The sequence below is a fragment of the Uloborus diversus genome, chromosome 2 (assembly GCF_026930045.1).
Source record: "Uloborus diversus isolate 005 chromosome 2, Udiv.v.3.1, whole genome shotgun sequence".
Classification (NCBI taxonomy): Eukaryota; Metazoa; Arthropoda; class Arachnida; order Araneae; family Uloboridae; genus Uloborus; species Uloborus diversus.
Window position 1 is genome coordinate 175438675 of NC_072732.1, and position 18592 is coordinate 175457266.

The 18592-nt window shown below is 33.5% G+C and overlaps 1 protein-coding gene across 1 annotated transcript; it reads left to right on the forward strand.

Annotated features, from left to right (window-relative positions):
- The first annotated feature begins 219 nt into the window (after positions 1 to 219).
- On the forward strand, positions 220 to 18144 carry LOC129216169 (death-associated protein 1-like). Its single transcript, XM_054850340.1, has 4 exons — positions 220 to 380; positions 5962 to 6073; positions 11894 to 11936; positions 17835 to 18144. The coding sequence occupies exons 1-4, from the start codon at positions 329 to 331 to the stop codon at positions 17949 to 17951; spliced, it is 324 nt and encodes a 107-aa protein (XP_054706315.1). The 5' UTR covers positions 220 to 328; the 3' UTR covers positions 17952 to 18144.
- Positions 18145 to 18592: the final 448 nt, after the last annotated feature.

The following is an 18592-nucleotide window of genomic DNA, read 5'->3' on the forward strand; positions in this document are numbered from 1 at the left end:
TGCTGAGAAAAGCACGAGGGGCGCAGTTGTTGCTCGCTGGAATAAACAACGCGAACGTGATCGCCAAATACCGAGGACGTCTGAAACCACGCCAAGTTACTACAAAGGTTGCTAGAAAAATCGAGGAGTAGCAGACACTTCCCCATCGATACATCCAGTCAGTTACAACCTTTGCATTTACAAGTTAACTGTAACCATCGGAGATAAATTTTAGTTTTGTAGAGGTGGAGGCAGGGTGATGTGACAGATGTTTATCTTTGTTCGAGGTTGTACGTGGCATGGTGTAAAGTTGGTTTAAGTATTAGTATTACGAATATTTCTTATTAAAATGTCATCACCTGAATCAAGTAGTGAATTAAAAGGAGGGCATCCTCCTGCAGGTATGAAAAATTTAGAAATTAGAAATAAAGTACAAGCTTCGGAAATGTTCACAAGCATTTAACTGGGGTCTTAGGAACTAAGAACTTGGATTATATATTCTTCGATACTTGGAAAATCTGGTTTTCGATTTTGATTTCGTAGCATTTAAAAGGAGCTCTCAAGTTTTTGAGCTTTTACAGTTTTAAAATCCTTAATTCAGTAAAATTTCATTCCTTTGGAAATTCTTTTTCGTCCGCATTTCAACCAGTTCTATATCATTTACTTGTGGAATAAAGGGCACAAAAAGAAGATTCGCGTCTAAATTTGTGAAACTTATAATTAATTTCCACAAGAGAAATTGAGAAATATGAGAATAAAAACCTCAAATTAAAAAAAAAAATTATATTTTTGATCAACTAGATCATGAGAACTTTGAAAACTAATTTTTCTTTTCAATGTAAAACTATAAAATTTATCAGGATTGGGCAAGTTTCTTTCTTAGTGTAAAAAATCGACCAGAAGAAATAGTCTATTTTGTTTATCACGGTTAATCCGCCCCCGACTTGACTTGTTACGTTACGTGAGGTTTCACAAAAGGTTACTCTTTATGAAGAGTATGTTTTCCTAGCAGATTGTAGATAATTTATGACCTTTTTAAATGTATTTTGTAACAGAGCCCTGTAGAAATGCCCCTTTAGTCACTGTTACCTTCCTATTACCCAACATATTACTCAAATCATGAGAAAATAATATATATATATTTTGTATTTTCCAATGACTGATTAGGAACAGTTACAACATGAATATAACAGGAAAAGAAAAGAGGAGTACAATCCGAAAGAGGAAGCAAGCCGGCGATATTGAACTTAATCTACATAAAGTGCTATTAAGTTCAACAATATTTTGTCTTAATGTGCATAATGTTCACCCTCATAAATGCATTATTGGGGTTTTTAGAAAAAAAGGTTGCTCCATCAATATTGAGAGTAATTCTGAATTTTTCATTTCAAATTTTTTAAAAATATTACCTATTGTGCAATTACTATTTCTTCAAAGATGTCTTTTCTCCTATTTTAGCTGTTTTGCTAAAGAATTTTTAAACGCTGCTTAAACCTTGTAAAGCATCATTTGCATATAAATTGTGAATGAATAACTACTTTTTTAATAAGTTGTGCAATTGACTCTAATATTTTTAATGAAATAGTAGTTGGATTTTTTCGTTTTCAGCAATGGGTTCAAAATAATATATATATATATATATATATATATATATATATATATATATATATATATATATTACAGGGATCTGGCCAGAGGATATTTGGGTCCGTTAATGGACCCTTCACAAAAATCCGATCAACCAAAACGGACCTTTCACAAAATCCCGATCAAACAAAACGGACCTTTCACAAAATTCCGATCAAACAAAACGGACCCTTCACAAAATTCTGATAAACAAGATCGGATCTGTCACAAGTTGTTTATTGAAAGAGCAAATCTGAAAGCAAAATAACGCATATTTCTGTGTATAAACCGATAATTTTTGGAATCTTTTTTTAAGTCAAATTAGAGGGATCAGCTTATACAAAATCGGCTAATTTTGAAAAAAAAAAAAACGGCACTCTTGCGATGCTCCTGCAAGCGATAAATAATTGCTTCTGCCAAATAAATACAATGGTTGTTTTGTAGTAAGTTACCGCCCTAAAGCTCTGCTCTGAGCTGGCGGTGTATTTTATAATGGTTGTTTGTTTTATCACAGCTAATTAGCAGCGGTGTTGTTGTACTCTTTTCTGAAAAGGCATTGGTAAGCACTTTTATCCGCTCATGATTTAACAAACAATAATAATATATATCTGCGAAATGAACTTAGAACTGCAAAGGGATAGTAAGGGTGAGGAAAAAATATGATCGCTTCAGATAGGGTTACAACTTCAAAATTATCACCATTTAGCGTCTGGCGTGTTGAACCATTATAATGACTTGATTAGAAAAGATTCTCATTTTGCCAGCTTGGCAATATTTGCGTTTTTACGGTGCATGCGGTGTGATGTTTAATTGTTGTTTTGGGAGAAAATTATATGGGTTTTGATTTTTTGATGCTAACAAGGATTAACTTTAAATAACACTCTTTTAATTACCGTTTTTTTTTTTTCTTTAGATGTCTACATTTTGAAATATGTAATCTTTTAACATCCGATATGAGAATCATATTTTGTTCCTTTTTCAAGCTAACTTCGCTTTATTAGGATTCAAATAAATGAAAAGTCTCTGTATTTCTGTTAGAACTCTCATTTCATGTTTTTAAAGCAAAATTCCATTTTCTGTTATGAGTCAAAAATGAAAATGCTGAATAGATATTTTATTTTTTGGGTCAACTGTGCCCACAGATATTAATGAAATGGTTATCATAGGACTCTAAAATGCAATTTTAAAATAATTTTATCAAAAATATTTCTCTTACAAGCCGTTTTTATACTTTTGATGCCTTCACTTTGAGAATTGCGATCTCTTTGCATCCGTTATGGGAATCCGATTTTTCGAATTTTTGATGATTATTACGCTTTGTTAAGAGGTAAACAATTGAAATATCTTTTTATTTTTGTAAAAATCACGGAATTTAAGTTTTAAACGAAATTCTGTGCTTTTTAAGAGTGTCTTGGGTCAAAAAGTTGAATGCTGAACCCTATTCTGAATTTTATTTTATTTATTTATATTTTTGTTACAATAATTTTAAATACTGTACAGAAATATATCTAGTATAATTTAACATAATGTAGAATGGTAGATAAATATTGATACTTGAAAGAGCGATGACCCCCCGCCCCCCCCCCCCCCCCCCCCCCCGTCAGAAAAAATCCAGAATGATTTTCTCGACATAGAAGAGGAAAACACTCAACTTTAAGTTTAATCGATGCAGTTTGTGCCATCTCTAAGTTCTAAAATTTCGTTTTAACATTTTTTTTTTTTTTTTTTTGCGAATTTTTTTGATTTTTCACAAAATTAATTCATTTTTCACAAAATTATTTGATTTTTCACAAAAAACGGACCCTGTGAAAAATCCTGGACAGACCCCTGTATTAAAAAAAGCAGTTTGATTCTGATATCAAAACAGTTTGTAATGTATTATGGTACTCATGATCTTTAATTGTCTAAAAATTGCTTCTCCAAGTTTTGTGCAAGAGGGCTTTCTATGGTACAATGGTACATATATACATACACCAATATAGTCTACAGATTAATTTTTTTTCTATTAGAATAATTCCAGAAATTGAATTTTCTCATAAAAAAATTTGGATTGTAGCTGCTAATTTTGGTAAATATATATAAGGATAGAAATTTATCGGATACAATTCAATACTGAATCATTTCAGTTTAACTCTTTCTTTCTTTCTTTCTTTTTTTTTTTTTTTTTTTTATGTGAGAAGCTTTATAAAAAAATACCTATAAAAGAAAATGATTGTTATTGTCTTTAAGAAAGAAATTTCTTCTTTTAGTAATTTTTTGGCCATATATTTTTGAAATTTAAACTTTTAGCTATTTTTTTAAAATTTGCTCTCAATCATTTTTTAAAATCTTATAATGCATATTGAACTAATAACCATACAAAACTGCGCTTTAAATGCTATCTGTATTTTGTTTTTTGACAAAAACGATTTAAATATTCGACAGCGGAATGATTGAATATTAGACCTTGCTTGAGACCTAACATTTGTATTCGGCCAAATTCCTGTTTGTTGCTTCACTAATTTCAAGCAATTTGATTTGATTTATGATAACACACATTGGGGTATATAGCTATTCTCAGCAGAGAAGCTTTTACCGCGAATAATCCACGAAGACTTTCTGAATTTCATTTCACCAATACGGAAATTGAGGATTTAATTTTCCTTACCCGTACTTGTCTTAAACAATGTTCTTTTGTTTTTAATGGGAATTTTTATATTATGTTAGATGGTCTGGCTATGGGTAACCCACTTAGCCCCATTCTTAGTGATATTTACATGCATTATTTTGAGGTTAAGCTGTTCCAAAAACTGCAGTTCCAATTTTATGTTCGGTATGTTGATGATTGTTTTGTTCTAATGAACCAGAATCAGTTTGAGAGTGATGAGGTTTTATCTATTTTAAACTCCATTGATCCTCATATTCAGTTTTCTTGTGAGAAAGAACGGAATAATTGCATTTCATTTCTTGATGTACTTGTTTCTCGTACAGAAATTGGTTTTGAAACTACTGTTTATCGCAAACCTTTTGCTGTCTCTTTACCTCCTCATAGACTATCGTCTCATCCTCCAAATCAAAAATATTCTGCTTTCAATTCTTTTATCGCGCAATTAATATTTGTTCTTCGTCGGAACTTCTTAAAGTGGAACTTAATTATCTTAAAGCTGTGGCAATTGATAGAGACTATCCGCCAACTTTGATTGATTCCATTTATAAAAAACTTTCAAATAAATCCCAAACTAATGTTCTTAACCGAACCTTCATCAGAAAGAATTTGGTTGTTTTGCCATTCTTTCCATCTGTAAGCTATCAGGTTGCTAAGATTCTAAAACGTTTCCAATTCCAGGTGGTGTTCTCTCCTATTAATAAACTTTCATTCTCTTCTCTTAAAGATCCTGTTCACCCTCTTAATTGTTGTGGAATTTATAGAATTAATTGTAGTTGTAAACTTGCCTATATTGGACAGACTCGGCGTGCTTTAAAAATTCGCTTGAAAGAGCATCAAAATTATGTGAAAAAACAACAATTAAATAAGTCTAGTATTGCTCAACATTGTTGGGATTCGAATCACTCTTTTGATTTTAACTCTTTTTCAGATTATCCAAAAATGCCCCAATTCATCAGATCTTGACTTTTGGGAATCTTTTCATATTTTGAGGAACAGTTCTAACTTAGTTAACGATCTTAGTGCAGTTCCATATTTTTCTAACATTTGGCTCCCATATCTTTAATACTGTCCTTTCCCCATTCCCCCCCCCCTCTTTTTTTTCCCCCCACTCATTTTTATCTATCTTCCTTTGTTTATTTTTGCCTTTTTGTCTTGATTGACACCCTCCCCCCCCAATTTTCTTCTATTTATCTTTATTTTTCCTTTTTTCGAATATTTTTTGTTTCTGTTTATCTTATTTCATGGTTTTCCATTCTGCTTTTCCTTTCTTGCGGTTCACGGTTACTGACAATTTCTTTTCTTTTTGTTTAAGCTTCGGCTTAATCCTTGTCCAATTGAATTCTTTATTTCTGGGTTCGTACCTAAGCGAAAGCTCCTGACCTTTGCTTGCATTCCTATTGGTTCCTGATCGGTTTATAACTTTGTCATTGGTGTTTGGCTAATCCGCTGTTTTTATCTTTTAAGCTGCATGCTTATCTGCTCTTGGCTTTTGTCGGATGTCTTTCCATCCATAAGCTCATTATTTTTGCATTGAAAAAGGCGTTCCCTGTAACGCCGAAACACGTGTCTGCTGTAATTTACAAATTTGTGCTTCTACTTACGTTGTTTGGTCTGACTTTACTTATTTAGTCTTTAAATTATTCAATGTTTGTCTATAATACGTTTTATGTATGGCTTGAAATTTTAAACAGTGCTAACTATTTTTACAGTAAAAGCTGGAGGAATGAGAATTACTCAACACAAAGTTCCTTCTCATGAAAAACCAGTAGAAGTTAAAAAAACAGAAGGAGAGGAGGAGGAAGAAGAAGTTGTAACTCCTAGGTAAGCTTTTTATTATATTTGTTTTTGAAGTAGCTTTAATAAACTTCTTTAAATTTAGAATCTAGTATATAACTGAAAAAGTTTTTCAAAAATTGCAGATAATTTTTTTTTTTTTTTTACTTCTCCTGGTTTTAGAAGTTCATTGTAGATTCAAAACGAGTGTATAATTTTTATCATTACTTGTCTTATCTTATTGGTTTAGTGCAGAAGCAGAGATACTTTTTAAAAAATATACATTGTTCTGAGATGTTCTGAAAAATCTATAGTTGAGGCAAACCTAACCTATCAGATTAGGATTTACGAAGCCTTCACAATGCTGCCTGGTTTAGCTTTGCCCCAATTATAAAAATTATTGCAGACTTACTAGTACAGTAGAACCTCTTTAATCCCAACTAGTTTGAACCGGAAAGAGTTTGGATTATCAAATCCTTCGAATTACAAAACATATTATGCTTTACACAGTACATAATAACACCTAAAGTGGTGTCTAAAATAAATTAAGGAAAAGAGAGAAATGCTTTGCAGTGTGAAATAGTTCCTTTAATTAACAGTAAAAATAGAATACAAGCAGTTTTGCAATAGAAAAAATATATAACCCAGTACTATACTGTTGCGTATAATGTAATCAAGGTTTTTCATTTAAATCTTTCCTAATAGGATTTTCCTTCTGAACCAATGATGAGGTGTTTTTGGGTGCGTAGTCTTGAATTTGCTTCAGGACAATCATCAATTAAGCTAAGCAGCATTTAGATTTCTTTTCCTACTCGGATGTTGTATAAACAATTTTGACCTGTTTTCTGAAAAACCGTTCCTATCACAAACTTTTTGTTGATAATTTAGGATAAAAACACCAAATTAAGAAAACGAGAATGGGGTAGGAAGCAATTCTGAAGACTTAATTACCATAAATCTTCTAGGGAAAGTGGCTATGAATGTTCACTGACAAGTTGTTGTCGCTGTGGTTGATTTGTGCATAGATGAGCAGAAAAATCAAAGTGCTTGCATGGTCTGATGTGTGTAGTCAAGCTTTAGTAGTGTTCTGCACACTATTGCTAAAACCATAGCATCACTTAGCAGAGTCTGTGTTAAGGCTCTCTCGTGCCTCAGAGTGATAATGGCTCTGGCAGTTAAGCTGTCACCTCTATGGTCCATGTTGTGATGTTGTGTAGGTGGAAAGGGGGTGTGATCGAACCTACTGCATTATGCAAACAGGGTAATCTAGTGAGTATATTGTTGTGTGAAGCCGCTAGGCCAAAACCCAGGCCAGAGTCTTGCAACCGTGACAATTACAAGCTCTTAGCAAATTTTACTGTACAACATAAAAAGTGGTGTGAAATGTGTACCGGGGGAAATCAGACTTAAGCCATAGCATTTCATGAAATATGCACATAATTAACTGAAATAAGTCGGCGCATTATTAGATCTACATATTGTTAAGTAAAGCATCTCCCCCATCCTCTGTTACCGGTTACGCAGATATGAGTAATCCATTTTGCAGTAAGAAGTCTCAGTCCGCAAGATTGAAGAGTAAATAAAGTTTATTTGCATGCAGTTCACAATGTATTACATAATCGGCTCATATGCCATAAATCACATAGCCGGGAATCACAAAGGGAAATAATCGCTCGGTAAATCCAACTCAAACCGCATAAGGAAAACACTGGTAAGCACAAATATAGGTAACCCATGTAATGAAAAGCATTCTGCAAACACAAATCCTAACTGGAAAATTTCCTGCAAATAATTATTTTACCTAAATCACCCTTGAATAAAAAAAATTAAATTTATATTCAAATATGAAAGACAAAAAAAGTGCTTTAAATCATTTAATTTTTTTTACAATAACATATAGTTTGCTTATTTTTCACCAACTGAAGAAAACTGCCAAAAAAATTATTTTTTTTACACATGTGCTTTAAAAGGCTTTTGAAAAAACGCTTTAACAGAAATAAACTCTGGGATTTTCTTAAAAAGACCCTTCAAAAAAAAAAAAAAAAAAAAAAATTTTTTTTGATCAATGTTAGCAGTTTGAAAAAAAAATTTCTGCTGAGCCAAAAATTTTCTGCAAAAGCCATTCGCGCGTTCATCTATATTATGCAAGACTGGTAGTAATGTCATCAAAATTTAAAAAAACTCACATCCAGCACAAACTTTCTCATACACAACATAGCTTAGTGGCATTCAAAGTTCATGGCCAAAATCGGAATGCCAGGCATCTCTTTGCGACATGAGGAAATTAAATCCAATGACGCTCAAAATTCACGAAGTTCGTGGCTCTCAAAATGTCAGGTACTCTTGAAAAAAAAGATCGCTGGCAATTAAAACTAATGTGCTCAAATCCGAGCGCTTTGGAAAAAAAATACGCTACCTTCTCTAGCAAATTTGGATTTTCAGGTGCCAATGAAATCATCACGTGTATTTTGCTTTAGCAAGAGATGGTCAGAAAATTTAGTTCCGAGAGAGAATCTATTTTTTTGGGAATTGAAAACAAATGCAAAAATTCTAATGTGGGTCATACCACAGTCCATTATCAATTTAAGACAACTCCATTCCTAGAGATCATTGTATAATCATCACACTATTTAAGAGGGAAGGTCCAAGGAGTTTTATCACTTCTCCTGAAGGCAGTTTGCATTCATTTTCCCCGGTTAGGAACATTGTTATATCAAATTATTGCACACAGGTTTATGCACAACAGTATGAAGCATTTTACTTGAAAATGAAAGAAGAAAAAAATCAGTTTACTTAGCCTTTAAGGTAACATGTTTATGAAATATACTAGTTGTGTTGCCCGGTTTTGCGTGGTATACCTTGAAAATAACCATTGTGTCAAGTGAAGTATATTCAATAACCAGGCTTAAATGAAAAAAAAAAAAACATCATGCAAAATTTCCACTCCAAACAATAACGACAGATACAGTCAAACCTTGATATCTCGAAACTCTTTATCTCAAAACCCTTGATATCTAGAAAAAGAAATTTCCCTGCACTTTGTATAAAACTCTTAAGTATTCTCTATACTTATCTCGAAAATAATTTTTCAAAACCCTCGCTATGTCGAAATTTTTGCCGCAGAAGTAAGGTTTTATTGATGCTTTCCCCTTGGAAAATTTTGAAGAAGAGCCAGTTATGGAGACATCTGCATGTAGCTCTTCACCCTTTTTTCCTGGAAAGTATGAGAATAAAGGATTGGGGTAAGAGAATAGGGGAACATTAGTATGAGGGGGGTGCTGAAGTGTTTTGTTTGTTTTCTCTGAAGGTTAGATTCTTTCTCTTCTCTTCTGGTTTATTACACGTGCTCACTTTGACAACAGGGGGTGGAACTTTTGTAGTTGACCAGTTTTTCAGCGAAAACGCGTTCTTCTTGACTTCTTCACTCTTATTTTTAACTCCTGCAAAATGGCTAGTGTAAAGCATAAATTGAATGTGTTATCAATTGAGGATAAAATTAAAATCTTGAAGTTTATTGATGAAAACATGCTGATGAAGAAAATTGAAATTGCTGCTAAATTTAAAATCCCTGTCAACAACAATAAAAAAAACTGTCTGGCTATCGAAAAAAACTATGATCAAGGTAATTGTAAAAAAATGAAAATTCGAAAATCAGCTTATCCTGAAGTAGAGGAATGTGTGCGAAAATAGTTTATTAAATGCCGCGATCAGAACATTCCTGTGAGTGGACTCATGTTGCAGCAGAAAGCAGAAGATTTTGCAAAAGAACTGGGTGCAGAAAATGAATTTAAAGCCAGCAACGGTTGGTTGGAAAACTTTAAAAAGAGACACTACATCGTTTTTCGGAAACTTTGCGGTGAAAGGTCTTCTGTCGATCCACAAACCTGTGAAAAGTGGCTCGCAGAACTGCCTTCTCTTCTAAAAGACTACAAACCAGATGATGTGTATAATGCTGACGAAACTGGATTGTTCTTTCAGTGCTTGCCTAACAAAATCGCTGTATTCAAATGAGAAGAAAGCAGAGGGGGCAAGCAAAGTAAGCTTTGTTACTGTGCTCCTGACTGCAAATCAAAGTGGAAAAGAAAAGCTCCCTCCCCTTATGATGCGCCGTTCGAAGAAGCCCAGGTGCTTTGTGAAAGTGAGGTCTTTTCCAATGGCCTATAAAGCTAATGCAAAAACTTGGATGACCAACGAAATATTCTCCAACTGGCTAAAGGAGATTAATAAAAAAAATGTCAAAAGAAAAAAAGACACATTCTCCTTTTCATCGATAATTGCAATGTCTTCATTAGTCTTCCAATCCTGAAAAACATTACTGTGAAGTTTTTTCCCCCCAAATACGACTTCAAAACTGCAGCCACTCAACCAGGGAATTATCCGTAGCTTCAAAGTAGGTTATAGAGCGCAACTTGTGAGAAGTCTTCTGGATAGCGTTGCTGAAGATAAAACATGCAATTTTTCAATTAACATTTTGCAAACTATAAGAATGGCTGATTTTGCATGGAGAAATGTTATGGAGACCACCATAAGAAACTGTTTTATCAAAGCAGGTTTTCCTGCTAGTGAAAAGGAGGGTATGAATTCAGCCAATTTAACAATCAAAGTGGAAAATTTAAATCCAGATGAATGGGCATCAGTACAAAAAGAATACAAGACTGACCTTTTATTTGAAGATTTTTTGAACGTAGACAATGAACTTCAAACGTGTGGCACACTAACAGATGCAGAAATTGTTTCAAATTTAACTGCAGATGTTTCTGACGAAGAAAGCGAAGAAATTGAGCAACCACATGAGTTTGAGAAAGTCTCCATAAGAGAAGCAGAGAGCGCAGTGCAATTGCTGTGGCGATTTCTTGAAACAACGAACAATATTGGACCAGAATCATTTGGTGCAATTGCTACATTAGAAAAAACTGCAGATTCAAAAGAACTCTGTTAGAAGACAGACTTCGATTAAGGACTTTTTCTTTTAATAATTTGTTTTCCTTTTCTTTCCCTGTAAATTAAATTTCCCAGCTATTGTCATCACATTAAAACATGTAAATGTATTTCAAACTTAGTAAAGTGCTAAAAGGAATTATTAGTCTTTGTCGTTTATGCAATGTGATACATCTACATGTCATTGTAAGAATTATTTTATTTTTTTCAAAACCTTAATAACTTGAAACTTCTATATCTCAATTTTTTTCCCTTCCCAATAGATTCGAGATATCGAGATTGTACTGTATTAAGATACTTTTTAGACCTTAAAATAAAATGAGGAAGATGGATTTAAAAAGTGTAACCATGGAACACAAAATAAAATAAGTTTAGGAATGGAAAATGAGAAAGATGGAAATAAACAGGGAATTCAAAAAGCATTACCATGGAAATGCAAAATAAAATGGTTTAAAACTTGAATAGAGAAGACGTTTGAACTTCATTTAATTTAACTTTTTTTCTATTTGAGATACAGGGTTAAACTTTTGACCATAGGCCGAGTTAGGTATGGAGTAAAAAAAGCAGCTCTTTCCAATGATGTCAAAAAAAAAAAAAAAAACTGGGACAATCCCTTCACTTTTTATTGATAGATTTAATGAAGAAAGTAGTGCTTAAATTTTAGCTAAGTCTAAACAAATTCAAACTAAATATTAAATAACTCCTACCGTAATTAACTTAGATCAGAACTATTCTTCGATTTTTTTTCGAACTGATCTGCAAACCTTTTCAGGACTTAAAGGAACAAATTGAAAATTTCAGTGAAATCGGCCGGGTAGGTCTTGAGTTTTGCAAGTTCAAACACACAGACGCTTTTTGGAGACTTCATTTTATAGTATGTAGAGATGAAAATTAAAATTATATCAAACATAATAAGTTTTTCTTTTTTAGCCCACCAAAGCAGCAGTTAGTTATTTCTGGCGTGCCTGCTCGGGTAAGTTATGATTTATAAACGAGTCTATTTCATTCTTCAGTTGTGTAGTGGTAGCACTGTGTGTGTGTGTAGCATTGATGTCAATGTTTTCACCATCGATGTTTGAGGGTCAATGTTTTTTCTAACACTTATATTTTGTCTTCGATGTTGATGTTTTACATTTAAATCAAAAATTTCCTTAAAAATTTTGAAAATGTTTATAGTTATGATGAAAGTTTTATTATTAACTAGTTTATTTTTCAAGATCTATAACATTGGGAAGAATTTTCAATTGTTGTCTATAAAAGTAGACTTATGTTGCAAAAAAGGCAGCAATATTTTTCTAGCCTATATTGTGCAGTGCAGAGGCAATTGTGTACTGCTCTTTCAGGTTGAAACTTTTCGCACTGTCCATTGCCTGCACAAGGTTTTGGAGACACTCCCTTGTATAAGTGGCTTTAAATGCTTTAATAACGCCCTGATCCGTAGATTGGATTATTGACGTCGTGTTCAGTGACAAAAAATGCACTTCAATGCCTTCCTCAAGAAGATTTGTTGTGTGCTTTCCAGCATTGTCCATCATCGAGAGGGCCTTGAAAGGCAGACCCTTGTCCTTCAGATAATCATCTGTTTGTGAGGGTTTTTGTAATCTAAGCCTTTGGGTTGTGCATCCAATAAACTGGCAGGGTGGCTTTGTTTTTCAAAGCCCTTGGATTTTTTGACCTATAAATTAAAGAAGGCTTTAACAAAAAGCCAGCAGCATTGCTGCACATAACCAAAGTTGCACGATCCTTATTGGCTTTAAACCCAGAGACCTTTTCTTCATCTTTAAATAAATACTTACGAGATGGCATTCGCTTCCAGAACAACCCTGTCTCGTCCATATTAAAGACATGCTCAGGCTGATAACATCCTTCCATAATAATCCTTGGGAACACACTTTTTTACATAATCTTCTGCTGCAGCAAGGTCAGTTGAAGCACTTTCACCATGAAGGATCACACTTTTCAAATTGCTTCTCTTAGTAAATCTGAGTCAACCAGCACTAGCATGAAATGTCTCAACACCTGAAGGTCCTACCTGGGGGTCATCAATGCTTTCTTCTACAGCTGGAGCAGTGGTAGATTTACCTGCAATTTCTATATACAGTAGCTTTGCCTTTTTATGAGGTTTGTATTTTGCTTCGACACTACTCTGCAAGCTTTAGTCTTGAAACTTAATTCAGAACTTTTATGGATGTCCTTTTCTTGATTTTTAATTGTACGAATTGAACATTCCCCCTCCCCCCCCCCCCATACCTAATTTTTGTGCTACCTTCGATGCACTTTTTAAGTGTTCAAGCATGTCCAGAATTTCGACCTTTTCTTTAACGTTCAAAAACTTTCTCTTTTTCTTCCTATCTTCGGAAACTTTAGATGAAAGAAAACGTTTGAATGCCATTCAATTTTATCAACATTCATACGTAGAATGGAAAAAAACTGAATGAAAAATACGAAGTGGATATTTGTATACTTGAAAGCAATGCGATGTTTAGACTAGTACAGTGAGTAAACTTCCTTTTCAGTGATGCTAAAGGGAGGAAAGTCTATTCACGAAACTAATATTTAGTGCCAACAAAGCCCATATTATGGCTCCGCGATTCTTTTCCAAAAATTTTGTGCTGCAGCCAAGGAATTTGCGTCAGCAAAAAAAAAAAAAAAATCATTACACGGGAAAAACTCTTATTGTAGCCATTTCGCATAACTCAAATCGTGATCTGACTGTATACTAGAACGATCATTTATCATATATTACCTTTTTTGTTCTTCACTTTCTTTTCCTTTATTTTTTTTTGCCTGTGCATGTTATCAACTTAAAAAAAATTATGCAAATATTTCAAATTGCTTTGCATTAATTATTAAGTAACTTTTTACTATTCAGGTAGAAATTTAGAATAGGTTACAAAACTATTTCAATTAATTTGTATTGATATTTTTTGTTTCCTTCGTATTACTTAACCTGGAATCTTTTCCTCGACAGTTCAAAAATATTAATTAATAAATTGATTACTGTGAATTTAGTTCTAGCATTAAAACATTTTTTAGAGTTTATTATGCATAATAAAAAAGGTGCAATATTTTAAAGCATCGTTTTTTGTGAGTCAATGTATAGATACCATGAATGTTTTAACTTGGAACATTGATGTTGCATCTCTGGTGCAGTGCCAATCTAGTTTTCATCTCAATTCCATTTTCTGCAACTTTGTGGTCAGTTGATCTTCTTGCACACTGCCGAGAGTGCCTTTGAAGAGGGAGAGTCATGGAACAGATTCCTGCATTGAAATTTTTGAGGGGTGTTTTTAAAGGGTTGTTTATTCTATATTTCTGGGGAAGCTATCACTTTTGGCGCATCTCTGCATTTTGCCACTGTTTTTATACGCATTTTAAACAGTTACTGTTGAAAGCTTTCTGGAATAAGTATTTTTAGTTGATCTGCAGCCATTCTCTTTAAAGATTTGAAATTATTTGTGAAAACCTAAGCTTTTATAAAGCAGAATCTTAGACTGTATGTTTGTATTCATGCTCAGGGTAGCAATGTAATTATATGGGCTATGAGAAATATTTAGCTGCTGGCTGTTCTGCTAAACTGCTCTCTACTTTATCCTTGCGACATCAAAAAACCAAATACATAGTTGGGATCATTAAAGATTCCTAAAACAATTTTTTGAAATGTCTAAATTACTTTTTTAGAAATATTTGTAGTAGTTCTATCTGATAAATGTAATTTTCATATGCCCAGAAAATAATGTATATAATTACATGTAAGGTAGGTGCAGGTAATAAGGCCTACACCTAAGGGAGGTTTGGAATAAAATGGAAAGAAAAGGATCTGAATCAGCAAATTGCAAATTTAAATAAAGTACCATTCAATTACTACACGAAAATAACAAAAAACTGCCTTTCTTGCCGAAAACAAATATAAAATTATTTAAAAAAACCCTGCAATTAGGCCTTATTATACTACGGTAGGGTAATAAGGCCTAATATTTTAACACTCGTAAATAATCAAAATAAGCTATTAACATTGGTAATTGAGATCATTTGTAATATCCTTAAGCATTACTCATGCTGAAAATCTTCAAAAAAAAAAAAAAAAAATTAACAGCTGTCAGGGCACTCAAAAATATCTTCATCATCGGCTGTCAAACCGATGCATTGCTCATGATACCACCTGTTGCATTTTGAACAGGGCCTCATGTCAATCATTTTATCCTCCTCACAAGCGTGACAATACCAACTAGCATCGTTTTTTTTTTTTTTTAAATCTTCTTTCTTTGAGGGTTGACGTCATTTTTTGCTTTTTTCTCTTTTCTATATTCTTCAAACAGTTCTTTGGTGACTTTAATTTCTCGATAATTAATAGATTTTCTTCTTAAAATTGATGTTTTTTCAGTATTTTTCACTGGAGTACGCATAAGCTCCTGAAATGCTTTTTTTTTTATTGAGCTAGTGGTACATTGGCCTCTTCATCGTCCGAACTAGAACCGTAAACCATGCCGTACGTCGTTCCAGGAGGTTTGTTTGGGGTACTATTAATTATTTCATCTTGTGCTGTCGATGTGGAAGGCCTTGGGGTTATTGGCGTGAGGGAGGTGCGAGGTTGCGAATTTTTTTCTTGAAATTTGTCAGCTTCGGGAGCTGGAATTTCTGTTAATACAGACGGAGCAAAAGCTGTTTTTGAAATAGCCTGTGGATTCAATGGATACAAACCAGTGGCTTTAAAGCCACTTGTAATGTTACTATGTGTCATGCATTTAGACCAGACATTTGAAAGAATAACATTAAACCGTGCCTTGGTGAGCTTTTTGTCTTTGTTTTGTTCCATAAATGATAAAACTTCTGCATCCCAGTGGTGTTCAAATGATCGATAGACGGCTTTATCAAGGGGTTGGAGTTTATGAGTGATGTTCGAAGGTAAACAGTATAATGATATATCGAGAGAATCGGCGACTTCAACGATTGTTAAGTCTAGGTGACAAGCCGCTCCATCAAATATTAAAAGGGACTTTCCTGTACTTTTAAATCTAGATAGGTGCTTTAGAAATTCTGTGAAAAGTTCATTAGTCATATAACCCTTTGTAGATTTTTCTACCAAAGAACCCGGTGGCAAATTGTCATATAATTCTGCCTTCAACCGTTTGCCTTTAAATATTATCATTGGTAGTATAGCAGTACCAAGAGCATTTACACATCCAGCTATTGTGACACTTTCGGCGTGTTCCGAAGACTGTAAATGCACTCTTTTAGTCCCCTTCTTTGCCAAAACAGTCTGCTGGTGGTGAATTGTGAGACGGCAGCCTTTCTCATCCATGTTGTATATACTTTCAGGATGACTTCTCAAGTCCAGATTATCATAAATTTCATTCAGTCTGTTAACGATAAATTTGTTAAACTTTTGAGCTCTGGCCGGGTTCATAAATTGAGCTTTTCGTCTAGATATTTCCGGGTGTCTTTTCATAAATGCTTTAAACCAATATTTACCAGCAACTTTAGCAAGTTTATTAAAATTATGCTTTATGTTATTAAGCTCACAAAATTTATAAACCAAGCGTCGGAGAATACGTGGTGTCATAGGCAACCCTACTTCAGCAAACCTCAAAATTCTGATGACAAGATCAGCTTCCTGGTCATCACTGAGAATAGATTTTCTACCAAGTGTTTTTTTTTTTTCAAACTTCAGGTCTGGAGATGGTTTCTAATGGTTCTCCTGGGAACATTATACCTCACAGCTGTTTTATATGAGCTCAGCATACCTCTTCTTACTGCTTGGACAGCCGACACTAAGTCATTATCAGACCACAGTGCTCGTTTGGGGGGCATCGGGATGTAGACACTAAAATAAGAATGAACCAAGTCGTAAACAGCCGCAATTACTAATCAACACTCATACCATGTTGAGAAAGGTTCAAAATAAGATGCACAGCTGAAAAACTACATTACAAAAAAAAGGAGTATAATAAGGCCTACGGTCAACTTTCGTAGGCCTTATTAGCCGCTGACGTCAAATTTAAAAAAATACAAAAAAGTACAATAATTCGATCATATTATTTCACTCAGACATGAAATATCGATAGAAGCATTCAAGACAGATAACTGTAGAGCAAAACTATGCATAAAAGTATGATATTACAAAAATTACTTACATTTCAATCTGACAATTTTTTATTGTTCGTGTCTTACAAGCGTTCCGTGAAAATGAATCTGGGCTCGCTGGTCAAAACAACTGAGCATGGCGTTGCTACCAGTTTGAGGAGCCATCTGGGAGTGTAACTATCAATGATAGCGTTTTTGAGCGGCTACAACCATTTTAAATTATATTTTCGCTGTTTAGGTCTTATTACCCGACAGGCCTTAATACCCGCACCTACCTTATACTATAGTCAAACCTCGTTAACATGAGCTCGACGGCGATGCCAAATTATTTCATGTTAACCGATTTCCACGTTAATGTTTGTGTAAGCAGACAATTATTTTTTGTTTTTGTGCCTCAGATAATATAGGAACCAAAGTACCTTCGTACAAAAATGTATCCTCAAGCATTTATATTTATAGTTTAAGTAAGAAACGCAAGTAATTCAAAACATGCAATGGCTATTCAGATCATTTCTCTAGAATAGTGTATTTTCAAATATCTAATTTTTCCTTGATCGTAGACTGGATTTTCGCTGCAGTGTTAGGATGGCAATATTGGAATGAAAACAAGCAAAAAAGCACTTTTTCGAATTGAGAAAATGTTTTGGAAAAGTTTTTAACAAACATAAATTGGAATTTTAATTACTTTGCATAAATTTAGAAATCATTTTCATGATTCTTAAAATTATTCGATGAAATTTATTTTGTGTACAGAATGAACATAATTTAAATTAAATTATTTATGTAGGGAGACGCAGACTTTCCCACAGAGGCTGTTCAAGCATTCCATAATAAGCCTATACCCTCACATGATTACAGGTCGTCTGGAGGGAAGCCAAATATTATCCATCAACCAAGGAAGTAGATTAATTTCATGGTATATGCCATTGTTATTCCATTTTGTTACAAATAAATGAAATTATTTCCATGAATTGGCTGCTTTAAATGCTGTTATATTTTCTTGATTATGGGAAACACTTTTGTTATATATTTGTAAAATATGTTGCAAAGATAATTTTGCAATTGTATTTTTTGCAAAATAAAATTTTCAAAGAAAACTTAGAATTTTTTTGAATAACTGACAAATCAAACATTACGGTATTAAGACCTACCTAATACAATTGAACTATTTATTGTTTATAAAGAATTATACAGGGCATGGATGCACATAATAGTCAGTATTATCAAAAAAGGTAAATAAATACTGCTAATCTTGGAGGTAGATTCAAAGGTGCCCATTTGCAAAATTTTAAGGGGTGGGCTCAGATATTTTCCTCGTGGTTTAGCAGGATATTTTCTCCATAGAAACTGATTTCAGTACAGATTAGAGTTATTAAAATTTGACATTTTTAGTAACTTTTTCTTTAATTGCTGGAGAAGAAATGTTTTTAAATTTTTGCAAAGAAAAAAGTACTAAAGGCAAGGAAGTTCTAATTTCAAGGGGGGGGGGGCTTGAGCCTCCACCCCATTAATAAGGTAGAATATCTGGACAAAATTAAGAAAAAA

Bases quoted from the DNA above. Each gene is read 5' to 3' on its own strand.
- LOC129216169 (XM_054850340.1), top strand. From the start codon at position 329: ATGTCATCACCTGAATCAAGTAGTGAATTAAAAGGAGGGCATCCTCCT. The intron at 381-5,961 runs GTATGAAAAATT...CTATTTTTACAG, and splicing joins AGGAGGGCATCCTCCTGCAG to TAAAAGCTGGAGGAATGAGA. The intron at 6,074-11,893 runs GTAAGCTTTTTA...TTTCTTTTTTAG, and splicing joins GAAGAAGTTGTAACTCCTAG to CCCACCAAAGCAGCAGTTAG.